The sequence below is a fragment of the Zalophus californianus genome, chromosome 2, assembly GCF_009762305.2.
Source record: "Zalophus californianus isolate mZalCal1 chromosome 2, mZalCal1.pri.v2, whole genome shotgun sequence".
NCBI classification, from domain to species: domain Eukaryota; kingdom Metazoa; phylum Chordata; class Mammalia; order Carnivora; family Otariidae; genus Zalophus; species Zalophus californianus.
In genome coordinates, this window is record NC_045596.1 from 60,529,943 (window position 1) to 60,545,634 (window position 15,692).

General features: G+C 44.0%; 1 protein-coding gene across 1 annotated transcript in view; it reads right to left on the minus strand.

The window, feature by feature from the left end:
• PPEF2 (protein phosphatase with EF-hand domain 2) overlaps positions 1–12,590 on the minus strand; it is a 35,514-nt gene extending 22,924 nt beyond the window's left edge. The window contains exons 1-3 of the mRNA XM_027600094.1: positions 12,257–12,590; positions 344–471; positions 133–190 (exon numbers count right to left, since the gene is read on the minus strand). Coding sequence (XP_027455895.1) covers positions 133–190; positions 344–471; positions 12,257–12,311 — 241 coding nt within the window. The 5' untranslated portion in view covers positions 12,312–12,590. The remainder of the gene's footprint in view (positions 1–132; positions 191–343; positions 472–12,256) is intronic.
• Positions 12,591–15,692: the final 3,102 nt, after the last annotated feature.

Genomic DNA, 15,692 nt, shown 5'->3' on the forward strand with positions numbered 1-15,692 from the left:
GAAGCTGCCATTGATTTGTCAGCCTCTCTGCTCGTTCCCTGGCTGTCACCGGATCTACCTCTGCCGCCCCGCTCCGCCTGACATCTACGACCCTGAGACGGGAGGATGTGCCGTATGGCAGCTCATACTCACGCTCATGGTTGCTGCTGGGGGTAAAGTGATCCACAAGGTAGCTGAAGAAGTCATGGAGCTGCAGAAGAACCAGAGACTCGGCTTTAGAGATGAGTGCCAGGAGAACCAGGAGGGGTCCAGATCCGCGGCGCCCCCTCCGGGCACCTGGGCCACGTTGCCCCTGGGCTGGAAGGCAGAGCTCCGGGTGACTCCGCCCCCCATCCCGCCGCACCTTGACCTGGTCTTGCTGTCCCGCATACTCTATCGACTGGAAGATGCGCCAGGTGCAATGCCGCCTCATCTCCAGCCGTGCCGCGTAGCGCCGGTACCATCTCTGGATGAGGGTTGCTGCCCTGAAGGCTGTGACAGGGACAGAGAAGCGAGCCTGTGAGCCGGGACTCCCCGGGCCAGGTGGGGGGGGGGGCCGGGGGGAGAAGAAGGGCTCCTCTCCTACCGTAACGTGGGGCAAGATGGTGGGCAAAGCGCCAGCCATTGCGGCCGGTAGGAAGGATTTGCCTTACCACTGGCTGGGGTGCTCTTTTCCCCCATTCCCACCCCCCCACCCCCCTTCATTCTTACCTCGTGGTTATGCTACTATCACTGGAGGTTTACTGGAATTCCTACTTTTTGCTGAAAATGCTATGGGTAGAGGTGGAAAGGTTGGATTGCCAGGATTCTCAAGAAATGCAACCTGGAAAGGTGGCAAGCGGGAGGCATCCTTGGAGAGTGGGACAATGCAGGGGTAGAAGGTGGGGAGGACACTGTGACCTTGTAACAACAGACTGGCTATCAGGCGTCCTGGATTCTAGGCCTGGAAATGCCCTCATCGGCTGTGTGGCTTCCCAGGAGTTTTACCTTCCTGGGCCTCCATGTCCCCATCCGGAAAGGGGGTTGGACCAGAGGACTGGGGAAAACAAGCAGACACACAGATGACTGCCTAGAATGTCAGGTGGCAGTAAGTGCTTGCTGGGCTGTGCGCTTGCTATCCCCAGACTTGTGATGGCCCTGCGGGCTGTCAGTGTCCCGATCACCATACTTGGGTGACCGCCCTGACCATCCGATCTGCGGGCGGCCCTTGGGCCTCTCCTTCTGCCGGGACCTGTGCTAGGTGGTTGCGTCCACAGGGTGGCGGAAGGAGGCTTACTTCTTCCCATGACCTTTATCAGCCGTGGTCAAGGACTGCGGCCAGAGAAGAGAGCAGCGTCACATAAATAACGAGGTTCTTCTTAAGATCCTGGGCCTGACTGTGCCACTGGTGATGAATGGGGAATTTGTGGATAAAGCGGGATTAAAAAGGAAACCCTGAAGGTTAATTCAGGTCAACCTCATGAACAGTAGACAGATTGACTTAATATATTTAGCCTGCATTAGAGAGCTAATAGAACTCTGGCTGATTTCCCTAAGAGGAAAGTCGCTGGTGGAGTGGGAAAAGAGAACCAGGGAGGAACTTAAGCAAAGCTGAATGTGATTTCCTATGACAAAAAATGTCAAACTGTAGCTGTTTCTCAAAGGCACTGACCAAACGCTAAGTAATGAGGCTGAAGCTCTACCGGCTGACGTCTGTAGACCCGTGTTCAGAACAGTGAATGCAATGTCTGGAGTAAGTGCTACAGACCTTCTAGAAACTGATGGGAAGCACAGATAGCTGGACCTCGCCCTAGGCCTTGCAGCGTTAGACTCTCTGCAGGGAACCCAGGGGACTTCAGGTCTCACAAGCTCCCCACGTGGTTCTTATGTGCCGTAAAGTGTAAGCAATGCTGAGGAGTATCGGGGCCATGGAGGTTCTGTGAAAATGTTGTTTGCTAACACCTTGCTTCAACATTTCAAGGTGAGTGCTGCCAACTAGACATATTTCTTCCTCAGTCTTGCTTCACTACTTAGGGCCGAGAGAGCAGGCAATGCCTCTTCCTACCTTTTTCCCCCGCCCAGTCCTGTCAGTGGTTACCTTTAACTGAGATAGGGGCTGTGAGGGGCAGGGTAGTCTAAGACCCTCTGCCCCCTCCTTCCCAATAGCACAATCTAACACGCCTGGGTTCCTCTCGCTCCAGGTTTGTGTGCACTACATGCGAGGGTACAAGTTACAAATGTGCCTGGCTGTTAAAACGCCACATTAAGAACAAGGTGACTGCATGGACAGAGAAAGACCAAGGGGCACCAAGGCACCAGATAGCAAATAAAGAGCTGTCTTAGCAGTACAGCCTCCTGGAGGGCCTGGCTGGTGTAGTCAGTAGAGGATGCGACTCTTTTCTCCCTCTCTCTCTCTCTCTCTCTTTTTTTTTTTTAAGTAGGCTCCACACCCCATGTGGGGCTTGAACGCACACCCCTGAGATCAAAAGTCTCATGCTGAAAGAGCGGAGCAAGATGGCGGAGGAGTAGGAGACCTGGAGTTCGTCTGGTCTCAGGAATTCAGCTGAATAGGGATCAAACCATTCTGAACACCTACGAACTCAACAGGAGATCGAAGAGGAGAGTAGCAACAACTCTCTGAACAGAGAAGCGACCACTTACTGGAAGGTAGGACGTGCGGAGAAGTGAATCCGAGGCGATATTCGGGAGGATAGACGGCGGGGGAGGGGGACCTCCATCGGCCGCTTCTGGTAAGTGATAGAGCCGCGGAGCACAAAATCGGAACTTTTAGAAGTCAGCTCCACTGAGGGACGTCGCTCCAGTGGCTAAGCGGGGGATGGAACCCTCCCGGGACAGTGTGGTCTCAGGACCCTCGGGGTCACAGAAAGACCGGGGGTGCCTGAGTGCAGCAGAGCTCCCAGGTTTCGGAGCGGGGAAGCCGGCTGCAGAGACGGAGCCGAGGCGTGGGTTCTCAGTTCGGGGTGGCCATAAACTGTGATCCACGGCCCAGTCGGGCCACTGCTCCTCCAGCAGGGACCCAACAAGCGGCAGATCCGGGGAGACTCCCCTTCCTCCCCCAGGAGGAGCGGCGCAGGAGCGCACCGCAGGGATCTGCTGGGTTTGGAGACTCCACACGGGGTCGGGTGCCAGAGATAGAAATGTTCGGTCACAGGCCGGGGGAGCACGGAGTGCGGCCGGAGACCGGGGACATGGGAGTGACTGACTGCTTTTCTCTGGGGGCGCACTGAGGAGCGGAGCCCCGAGTTCTTGCCTCCTCTGGGGCGGAGATTGGGAGGCCGCGATTTTCACTGTCGTCCTCCAAAGCCGTAAGGAAAGCTTGCAGGGAACAAAAGCTCCCAAGAGCTAACCCGAGCAGATTACTTAGCCTGGACCCGGCAGGGGCGGGGCAATTCCGCCTCCAGCAAAGACATTTGGGAACCACGGCAACAGGCCCCTCCCCCAGAAGATCAGCACGAACAGCCAGCAAGCCAAGACCAAGTTTACTGATCAAGGACAAGGGGAGAACTCCAGCGCTAGGGGAATACTGCACATAGAATTCATGGCTTTTTTTACCATGATTCATTAGTTTTTCAAAGTTAATTTTTTAACTGTTTTTTTTAATTTCTCTTTTTCCCTTTATCAACCAACATCTTATCAATCCCTTTTTTTAAAAAAAGCATTTTTTATTTTTCATTTTTAGAGTCATATTTTATCCCTTCATAGTAGTTACCCTTATTTTTGGCATATATATATAAGTTGTTCTCTCTTTAAAATTTTGAGATACAGTTTCTTCTAACAGATCAAAATATACCCTAAATCACTAGTGTATGGCTTTGTTCTAGTCTCCTGCCTGATCACATTCTCTCCCTGTTTTTTTTTAAATCTTCTTCTTTCTTTTTTCAAACAACTTCTTATCGTATCAATTCCTTTTATAAAATCTTTTATAATTTTCATCTTTACAGTCATCTTCCATCCCTTCATTGTATCAACCCTTATTTTGTACATATATAAGTCTTTCTTCCTTTAAAATTTTAGGAGGCACGTTTTTCTAACAGACCAAAATACGCCCAAAATCTAGTGTGTGGCACTGATCTATGCACTAGCCTGATCATATTTGATCATATTCGTTTTTTTTTTGTATTGTTCTGTTTTTGTTTTTAATCTTTTTCTTTTTGTTTTTTTTTTTTCTTTCTTTCTTTTCTCTTTCTTTTTTCTTTCTTTCCCTTTCTTTTCCCCTGGTTTCAGGTCTTTTCTGATTTGTATAGAGTATATTTGCTGGGGACGTTGTTAAGCTGTTAGCATTTTGTTCTCTCATTCATCTATTCTCCTCTGGACAAAATGACAAGACAAAAAAAATCACCTCAGCAAGGAGAACAAGAGATAGTACCGTCAGCCAGGGACCTACTCAATATGGACATTAGTACGACGTTGAACCTACAGTTCAGAATCATGACTTTAAAGATACTAGCTGGGCCTGAAAAAAGCGTGGAAGTTATTAGAGAAACCCTTTCTGGAGAAATAAAAGAGCTAAAATCTAACCAAGTTGAAATCAAAAAGGCTATTAATGAGGTGCAATCAAAAATGGGGGCACACACTGCTAGGATAAATGAAGCAGAAGAGAGAATCAGCGATATAGAAGACCAAATGATGGAAAATAAAGAGGCTGAGAAAAAGAGAGAGAAACAACTACAGGATCACGAGGGCAGAATTCGAGAGATAAGCAATACGATAAGACGAAACAACATTAGAATAATTGGGATCCCAGAAGAAGAAGAAGAAAGAGAGAGAGGGGCAGAAGGTATATTGGAGCAAATTATAGCAGAGAACTTCCCTAATGTGAGGAAGGAAACAGGAATCAAAATTCAGGAGGCACAGAGAACCCCTCTCAAAATCAATAAAAATAGGTCAACACCCCGACATCTAATAGTAAAACTTACGAGTCTCAGAGACAAAGAGAAAATCCTGAAAGCAGCTCGGGAGAAGAGACATGTAACCTACAATGGTAGAAATATTAGATTGGCAACAGACCTATCCACAGAGACCTGGCAGGCCAGAAAGGACTGGCATGATATCTTCAGAGCACTAAACGAGAAAAATATGCAGCCAAGAATACTATATCCAGCTAGGCTCTCATTGAAAATTGAAGGAGAGATAAAAAGCTTCCAGGACAAACAAAAACTAAAGGAATTTGCAAACACGAAACCAGCCCTCCAAGAAATATTGAAAGGGGTCCTCTAAGCAAAGAGAGAGACTAAAAGCAGCACAGATCAGAAAGGAACAGAGACAATATACAGTAACAGTCACCTTACAGGCAATACAATGGCACTAAATTCATACCTTTCAATAGTTACCCTGAATGTAAATGGGCTAAATGCCCCAATCAAAAGACACAGGCTATCAGATTGGATTAAAAAACAAGACCCATCAATATGCTGTCTGCAAGAGACTCATTTTAGACCCAAAGACACCCCCAGATTGAAAGTGAGGGGGTGGAAAACCATTTACCATGCTAATGGACACCAAAAGAAAGCTGAGGTGGCAATCCTTATATCAGACAAATTAGATTTTAAACCAAAGACTGTAATAAGAGATGAGGAAGGACACTATATCCTACTTAAAGGGTCTGTCCACCAAGAAGATCTAACAATTGTAAATATCTCTGCCCCGAACATGGGAGCAGCCAATTAATAACAAAAGCGAAGAAACACATTGACAGCAATACAATAATAGTGGGGGACTTTAACACCCCCCTGACTGAAATGGACAAATCATCTAAGCAAAAGATCAACAAGGAAATAAAGACTTTAAATGACACACTGGACCAAATGGACTTCACAGACATATTCAGAACATTCCATCCCAAAGCAACGGAATACACATTCTTCTCTAGTGCCCATGGAACATTCTCCAGAATTGATCACATCCTAGGTCACAAATCAGGTCTCAACCGGTACCAAAAGATTGGGATTATTCCCTGCATATTTTCAGACCACAATGCTTTGAAACTAGAATTCAATCACAAGAGGAAAGTTGGAAAGAACTCAAATACATGGAGGCTAAAGAGCATCCTACTAAGGAATGAATGGGTCAACCAGGAAATTAAAGAAGAATTTAAAAAATTCATGGAAACCAATGAAAATGAAAACACGACTGTTCAAAATCTTTGGGATACAGCAAAGGCAGTCCTGAGAGGAAAGTATATAGCAATACAAGCCTTTCTCAAGAAACAAGAAAGGTCTCAAATACACAACCTAACCCTACACCTAAAGGAGCTAGAGAAAGAACAGCAAATAAAGCCTAAACCCAGCAGGAGAAGAGAAATAATAAAGATCAGAGCAGAAATCAATGAACTAGAAACGAAAAGAACAGTAGAACAGATCAACGAAACTGGGAGCTGGTTCTTTGAAAGAATTAACAAGATTGATAAACCCCTGGCCAGACTTATCAAAAAGAAAAGAGAAATGACCCAAATCAACAAAATCATGAATGAAAGAGGAGAGATCACAACCAACACCAAAGACATACAAACAATTATAAGAACATATTATGAGCAACTCTATGCCAGCAAATGATAACCTGGAAGAAATGGATGCATTCCTAGAGATGTATCAACTACCAAAATTGAACCAGGAAGAAATAGAAAACCCGAACAGACCTATAACCACTAAGGAAATTGAAGCAGTCATCAAAAATCTCCCAAGAAACAAAAGCCCAGGGCCAGATGGCTTCCCAGGGGAATTCTATCAGACATTTAAAGAAGAATTAATACCTATTCTCCTGAAACTGTTCCAAAAAATAGAAATGGAAGGAAAACTTTCAAACTCATTTTATGAGGCCACCATTACCTTGATCCCAAAACCAGACAAAGACCCCACCCATCAAAAAGGAGAATTACAGACCAATATCCTTGATGAACATGGATGCAAAAATTCTCACCAAAATACTAGCCAATAGGGTCCAACAGTACATTAAAAGGATTATTCACCACGACCAAGTGGGATTTATCCCTGGGCTGCAAGGTTGGTTCAACATCCGCAAATCAATCAACGTGATACAATACATTAACAAAAGAAAGAACAAGAATCATATGATCCTCTCAATAGATGCAGAAAAAGCATTTGACAAAGTACAGCATCCTTTCTTGATCAAAACTCTTCAGAGTATAGGGATAGAGGGTACATACCTCAATATCATAAAAGCCATCTAGGAAAAACCTACAGCCAATATCATTCTCAATGGGGAAAAGCTGAGAGCTTTTCCCCTAAGGTCAGGAACACGGCAGGGATGTTCACTCTCACCAATGCTATTCAACATAGTATTAGAAGTCCTAGCCACAGCAATCAGACAACAAAAAGAAATCAAAGGCATCCAAATCGGCAAAGAGGAAGTCAAACTCTCACTCTTTGCAGATGATATGATACTTTATGTGGAAAAGCCAAAAGACTCCACCCCAAAACTGCTAGAACTCATACAGGAATTCAGTAAAGTGGCAGGATATAAAATCAATGCACAGAAATCAGTGGCATTCCTATACACCAACAACAAGACAGAAGAGAGAGAAATTAAGGAGTCGGTCCCATTTACAATTGCACCCAAAACCATAAGATAGCTAGGAATAAATTTAACCAAAGAGGCAAGGGATCTGTACTCAGAAAACTATAAAATACTCATGAAAGAAATTGAAGAAGACACAAAGAAATGGAAAAACGTTCCATGCTCATGGATTGGAAGAACAAACATTGTGAAGATGTCAATGCTACCTAGAGCAATCTACACGTTCAATGCAATCCCCATCAAAATACCATCCACTTTTTTCAAAGAAATGGAACAAATAATCCTGAAATTTGTATGGAACCAGAAGAGACCCCGAATAGCCAGAGGAATATTGAAAAAGAAAAGCAAAGCTGGCGGTATCACAATTCCAGACTTCCAGCTCTATTACAAAGCTGTCGTCATCAAGACAGTATGGTACTGGCACAAAAGCAGACACATAGATCAGTGGAACAGAATCGAGAGCCCAGAAATGGACCCTCAACTCTATGGTCAACTCATCTTTGACAAAGCAGGAAAGAATGTCCAATGGAAAAAAGACAGTCTCTTCAACAAATGGTGTTGGGAAAATTGGACAGCCACATGCAGAAGAATGAAACTGGACCATTTCCTTACACCACACACAAAAATAGACTCCAAATGGTTGAAAGACCTAAACGTGAGACAGGAGTCCATCAAAATCCTAAAGGAGAACACAGGTAGCAACCTCTTCGACCTCAGCCGCAACAACTTCTTCCTAGAAACATCGCCAAAAGCAAGGGAAGCAAGGGCAAAAATGAACTATTGGGATTTCATCAAGATAAAAAGCTTTTGCACAGCAAAAGAAACAGTCCACAAAACCAACAGACAACCGACAGAATGGGAGAAAATATTTGCAAATGACATATCAGATAAAGAGTTACTATCCAAAATCTATAAAGAACTTATCAAACTCAACACCCAAAGAACAAATAATCCAATCAAGAAATGGGCAGAAGACATGAACAGACATTTTTCCAAGGAAGACATCCAGATGGCCAACAGACACATGAAAAAGTGCTCAACATCGCTCGGCATCAGGGAAATCCAAATCAAAACCTCAATGAGATACCACCTCACACCAGTCAGAATGGCGAAAATTAACAAGTCAGGAAATGACAGATGTTGGCGGGGATGCGGAGAAAGGGGAACCGTCCTACACTGTTGGTGGGATGCAAGCTGGTGCAGCCACTCTGGAACACAGTATGGAGGTTCCTCAAACAGTCGAAAATAGAGCTACCATACGATCCAGCAATTGCACTACTGGGTATTTACCACAAAGATACAAATGTAGGGATCCGAAGGGGTACCCCAATGTTTATAGCAGCAATGCCCACAATAGCCAAACTGTGGAAAGAGCCAAGATGTCCATCGACAGGTGAGTGGATAAAGAAGAAGTGGTATATATAGACAATGAAATATTATGCAGCCATCAAAAGGAATGAGATCTTCCCTTTGCAACGACGTGGATGGAACTGGAGGGTGTTATGCTGAGTGAAATAAGTCAATCAGAGAAAGACATGTATCATATGACCTCACTGATATGAGGAATTCTTAATCTCAGGAAACAAACTTGAGTGTTGCTGAGTGGTGGGGGGTGGGAGGGATGGGGTGGCTGGGTGATAGACAGTGGGGAGGGTATGTGCTACGGTGAGCGCTGTGAATTGTGCAAGACTGTTGAATCACAGATCTGTACTTCTGAAACAAATAATGCAAGAAATGTTAAGAAAAAAGAAAAAGAAGAAGATAGCAGGAGGGAAAGAATGAAGGGGAGTAAGTCGGAGGGGGAGACGAACCATGAGAGACGATGGACTCTGAAAAACAAACTGAGGGTTCTGGGGGGGGGGTGGGGGGGTGGGTTAGCCTGGTGATGGGTATTAAAGAGGGCACGTTCTGCGTGGAGCACTGGGTGTTATGCACAAACAATGAATCATGGAACATTACATCAAGAACTAATGATGTAATGTGTGGTGATTAACATAACAATAAAAAATTAAAAAAAAAAAGTCTCATGCTCCACCAACTGAGATAGCCAGGCATCCCTAGAGCATGCAACTCTTGATCTCAGGGGTGTGAGTTTGAGCTCCACGTTGGGTGTTGAGATTACTTTAAAAATAAAATCTTTAGGGGCACCTGGGTGGCTCAGTCGTTAAGTGTCTGCCTTCGGCTCAGGTCATGACCCCAGGGTTCTGGGATCGAATCCCATGTCAGGCTCCCTGCTCGGCAGGAAGCCTGCTTCTCCCTCTCCCGCTCCCCCTGCTTGTGTTCCTGCTCTCACTATCTCTCTCTCTGTCAAATAAATAAATAAAATCTTTAAAAAAAAACAAAAACAAGAGCCTCCAGCCCCAGCTACCCAGAGAATCATGGACAAACCACCCAGCTGGACCCTTTGCAAATTCCAGACCGACAAAATCATGAGCAGATAAAATGGTTGTGTTTAGCCACTAAGTTTTGGGATAGTTTGTTATGCAGCAATAGATAACCGGAACAGGAATTAGATAAATGCTTTACAAAGTTATAAAACAAATTTAAAGCAAAATGAAAAATAAATTGATCCCCAAAGATTAAAAGCAAAAGTTTAGGGGCGCCTGGGTGGCTCCGTCAGTTTAAGCTTCCAACTCTTGATTTTGGCTCAGGTAATAATCTCAGAGTGGTGAGACTGAGCCTGGTGTCTGTCTCCACGCTGAGCATTGAGCCTGCTTAAGATTCCTTCTCTCCCTCTCCCTTTTCCCCTCCCCCACAACTCACACATGCTCACTCGCTCTCTCTCTCAAAAAAAAGCCAAAGTTAAACAAGTGAAACTAGCCTCATATAAGTTGGAAACACAGAATAGAGTTACTTCAAATGACTTGAGAATTCAGTAATTTGTACATCTTTAGTGGATATATCCAAAGGACCAAAAGAACTACAAAGAAATCTTAAAGAATTTTCAGTAATCACATTGTTTATAATAGTATTGTTACTATTCTGAAACTATTATTTATATATGGTAGGATAGAGTAAATAATAATAGTGTAAATAATAGTGTCATTAGGGAAAAAGATTTTTTTTAAAGATTTTATTTATTCATTTGAGACACAGAGATACAGAGAGAGAGAGAGTATGAGCAGGGGGAGAGGCAGAGGCAGAGGGAGAAGCAGGCTCCCCGCTGAGCCAGGAGCCTGATACGGGGCTCAATCCCAGGCCCCCGGGATCATGACCTGAGCCGAAGGCAGACGCTTAACATCTGAGCCACCCAGGCGCCTCAGAAAAAAGATTTTTAATGAAGAGATAGATACAAATATATCAAGGCTGTTAAGTAAAAATATTGTGTTCCTAAATATAAACTGGTCATGGTGAATTTTTTTCTCTAAATAATACATGTTTTCTGGATCTGTTCACTGAAAAGGTATAGAAAGGTAGAGGCCAACCAGGAAGCAATGAACACCCCACACTCTAAAGAAGTAGCTACTCTGGGGACAAAAAGGTCCAAGATGACCCTGGGACATATTGTCAAGCTAGACAGCAAGGAAGCTTACAGAGATGCTGAAGCCCATGGGGACAAGGTGTAGCCACTATTCCCCTTGTTTTGCTCCTACAGACCTTCGGCTACCTCTCCTCAGCCCCCTTTGCTGACTCATCCTCTTCCACCTGATGCTTAAGCCCCAGAGTCCTTCATGGCTCTGTCCTAGGCCCTGGTCTCTGATGGATCTTTACTCTCCCTCCAGGGTATTTCAGGGACCCGTGGCCTCAATCACCGCATAACCTTCTGATGCCTTCCAATGCATCCCTCTCCAGCCCAACCTCGCCTCCAAAATGCAGATGTGACTATGTATCTACCTGCATGTCTCAGGGATGCCTCAACCCCAGCAAGTATGAACTCATCATCTTCCCTCGAGTCAGAGTTGGTTCTCCTCCACTATCTTTTTGTCAGTAATTGGCAATAACTCCCACCCAGTCTTGCTAGCCAGAAAACCGGAAGTCATTCTTGATCCATCCTTCTCCCTCACCCCATACATCTACTCAGTTGGATCCCGTCAGTTCGATCTGAATATTGTTGGAGTTCACCCTCTTCTCTCTCTCTCTGCTGCCAACAACTCTGGACCAAGGTATCATCATCTCTCGCTTAGATGACTTCAGTAGCTTCTGGACTGTTTCTTCTTCTACTCTTACTGCCTCCGATTCCCTTCTTCACAGAAGCCAGAGGTCTTTTAAGTGTGTATATCTTACTATAAACTCCCTATTTTGAATTCTTCAGTGGTCCTTCATGCCTTCAGGATAAAGTTTAAAATCCTAGAGACGCTGAGTGATCTGGGCTCTGCCTACTTTGGCAGCCTCATGTCATGCCGTCCTCCCTCTCGTTCATGTCAGACCATTCAGTTCCTTGAATATGACTCACTCCTTTCTACCTCTTGACCCTTGTACACACTGAACCCTCTACCTGAAACGCTATTTCATCTGCTTGCTGCCCAATTTTATTTCATTCACTTGTGCATGTATAATTTGGGATAACCCCTAGTGGACAACACTGACTCCTCAGCACACTTTAACTCAGTCAAATATAGTTCACCAGCTCCTAAGATGTTCAGCTGACATTCTGGTGGTTTCGTCATAAGGAGGAGAAGCTGATTTTCAAGAGTTGCCTGAGGAGAAATATAATGGTTTCCTTCTTCTATTCGAAGAAGCCCCTCTCTATGCAATGTAGGCTTTGGGATACCTAGAGCAAGTTTGGGAGGTGGGGAACACATACCATTCTCTGCATTCTGGAAAGCAAAGTGATGTTGGGTTGAGGTACCGCTTCCCATAGTGTAGGTACAAGGTTTCTGCAGGACACAGACGGCAGGTCGGAGGGAGAGCAAGTTGTGTGCCGACCAAAGGAAGAGGGAATCTGAAAGAAGGGAATTCAGGCAGAGTGTTAGTTCGGGTAGACCAAGTTACCTATGGACCTAATCTCCCACATCATAAAAAACATGAGACTATCATATGAAAGCACCTTCCCCACCTCTGCAGTGTCAGTGAATGAGGTGTTCCTCCCCCTGAAAATTCCATTTGTCATCTCACCTCTCTCCCATGTTTCCAGCCTTTCTACTAGCTTTTCCTTTTCAGTCTAGAAACATCCCGAGGTCTCTTCTCTTACAATCTCAAAGCTAATGATGATCGGCATCATCCTTTGACCCCTATATCCCTCTCGCTACCAGCCAGTCCCCCCATTCTTCTCATTGAGACTTCTCTCAAGAGTAGACTACATATTTTCTCCTTAATTCCTCTTAAAACCACTTTTTACTTCTTACCTCTTGATCAAAACCTTTCATTCTGATGTCTCCGATGCCTTCGTCTTTTCAGTCCTTACCTTGCCCAAACAGCAAAACCATCTGTTTCCACAAGCCCCACTTTGATCAAAATTCTACTCCTTGGGTTTCTATGATGGCGGGCTCCCTTGCATTTGCTCTACCTCTCTGACTATCTCTCTCCTTCTTGAGTTCACTTTTCTCTATCCTTTAAATATCCCTTTTTATTTGTCCTCTAGTCTCAAATGTCAGGTCTCCTTACTCTGAACATGGTCCCTGAATGACTGAATCAATACTCACCTATTCAACTATCGCTTCCCACCTCTCAAATCTATATCTCCATCCCAGATTATCCACACACGTTAGCCCCACATACCCAGCTTCCTGCTAAACTTTCACTGGGGTGGCTCATACTCCATGTGCCACACACAGAACTCATCTCCCTAAAAGCTTACTCCTCCAGCCTCATCTCTCTCATTTCTTCAAACTCTGCTCTTTGACCACCATGACCTATGCATTTTTGTTCTGACTTGGAATATTCTTCCTATCCCACTCCTCTTCCCTAACTTGGCTAACTTTACCCCTTCCTTAAGGCTCACTTTGGGCATCACTTAGGGAAGCTAGTTGGACAGGCCCCTCCTGTGAGCTTCTGAATATTCTATTCACATCTCCATCACTGCAATAATATATTATAGTTTCCTGTTTTATGTCGCTATTAGACTACCAGTTCCTTGAGAGCAAAGACTGTGTCTGAGCAAATTCATCATTATATCTCTAGAAATTAAACATGGGTCTGACATGTGGCAGGGATTCAATAAATATTAATTGAATATATTCTTGTTTATTTTTACCGTATTTATTTATTTATTGCCACATTTATTTTTACACAACAAAGACCAATCTTTTTCTAACTCCTTTTCAGGAGGCAATGTGAGATGTACTGAGTTAATATTGAGAGTGGATTCCACTATATTTTTCCCCTCCCTCACAGCTACCCCACTCTACTTCTTTTATTTTTAAAGGTTATTGTATCGGGGATTGTCAAAGAGTTATTATCTTTTCCCTTGCATATCAAAGAAAAGCCTCACCTTTCTTGTGTTAGTTAGCTTATTTTGACTAAATAATCAAAGAAAAAGACTATGACCTCTTTTGTATGTGTGTGCAAAATGATTCCCAGATATAATGGATATCATGAAACCAGAATCTGAGTAATGGGTCAAAATGAGTATCCATCATGACTAAATCAATCCAACTTTCTCTAGATACCTGAACAGTTTTAGAGCTGAAAGGGGCATCAGCAATGATTGCGTCCACCAACTCACTTACAACTCCTTTTGATAATCAGTAACTTGTCTATGGAGACACATTGTGTGCTAAAGTGTTTGCGTTTGGGAAGTACACAGATGCAGGTGAGCATTCCAGCTCAGCTTTTCACTAGACCTTGGTCGCTTAACCTCCCATAAACTCAGTTTTCTCATCTACATATATATTTGAGAATAATAAATAATGTATTTAAAGTGTTCTTAGTATATGGTAGAATCTCAATATATGTTGCTAGATTGGATCTGATATATTTATTTTAAAATATCAGTAACCAAAAACATGTCCCTGGCTTAAATTTAGGAGGCAGTAAAAGACATTCTATCTCAATACGGCACTGTTAAGAACTGAATGTGTCCCCCGGAAATTCACAAATTGAAGTCCCAACTCCCAATGTGATTGTATTTGGAGGTGGGGCTTTTGGGAAGTCATTAGGTTTAGGTGATGTCATGGGAGGGTGGTGACCACATGATGGGATAAGTGTCCTTATAAGAAGAGGAAGAGAGAGTAGATCTCTCTTTCTCTTTCTCTTTCTCTTTCTCTCTCTCTGCCATGTGAGCAAGGAGGTGGCCATTTGCAAGCCAAGAAGAGGGCACTCAGTACAAATCAAATCTGCTGGCATCTTGATCCTGGACTACTCAGCCTCCAGAACCGTGAGAAATAAATACATGTTGGTTAAACCACCCACCTGTGGTATTTTGTTATGGCAGCGCTAGCTGACCAAGACAAGCATAAATTGATTATTTCTGGGTCAAAGATTGTTATTATTAAATAAGTCCTCTATTGCCCTTCAGGGACCTTGTTTCTTATGAGTTTATAAATCCAAAAATGGTGGCAGAATAAGACAACCTTGTCTGTCACCTATCCTATAAAAAAAATGCTGAGATAGAAATATGACACTTCCATAGAGTGAGAAAGGAGTAACTATCATGGGTCAATAAATTATTTCAAACAACCTGTGGAGATGAAAGAAATGAAGACTCTCCTCAGGCAGCACATCTACTTGTAATTAATCCTGGTTATCAAGGGCAAAAAGGATATGCCTTCATATATCAAGGGGGCAGAAGGCATCCAGACATCAGGATGGTGCATGGATGGTGGTAACTCCATTAACAGGGTTGTGACAAGGGTGAAATGAGGTTATATATGAAGAGAACTTTGCAAATGTTTGTCACTGTCATGAAAATCATAGATGTGGAAACTCTTTAAATGACACTCTCAGAAATGTCTTAAAATCTCTCTCTCCCAGGGGCACCTGGGTGGCTCAGTTGGTTAAGCGACCGACTCTTGATTTCTGCTCAGGTCATGATCTCAGGGCCGTGAGATCGAGACCCATGTTAGGCCCTGAGTGGGGCTCTGTGCCCAGCAGGGAGTCTGCTCAGGATTCTCTCTCTCCCTCTGCCCCTCTCCTGTCTCCTGCTTGTGCTCTCTCTCTTCCCAAAATAATAAACACCTTAAATATTTTATCAGTACAGAATTAAGAAAATACATCATGGTACTTTAGAAGTGGAATGAAACAGTATTCAGCCATGACAAAGAACAAGGCAAATCTATATGTAATGGTATGAAAATATCCCA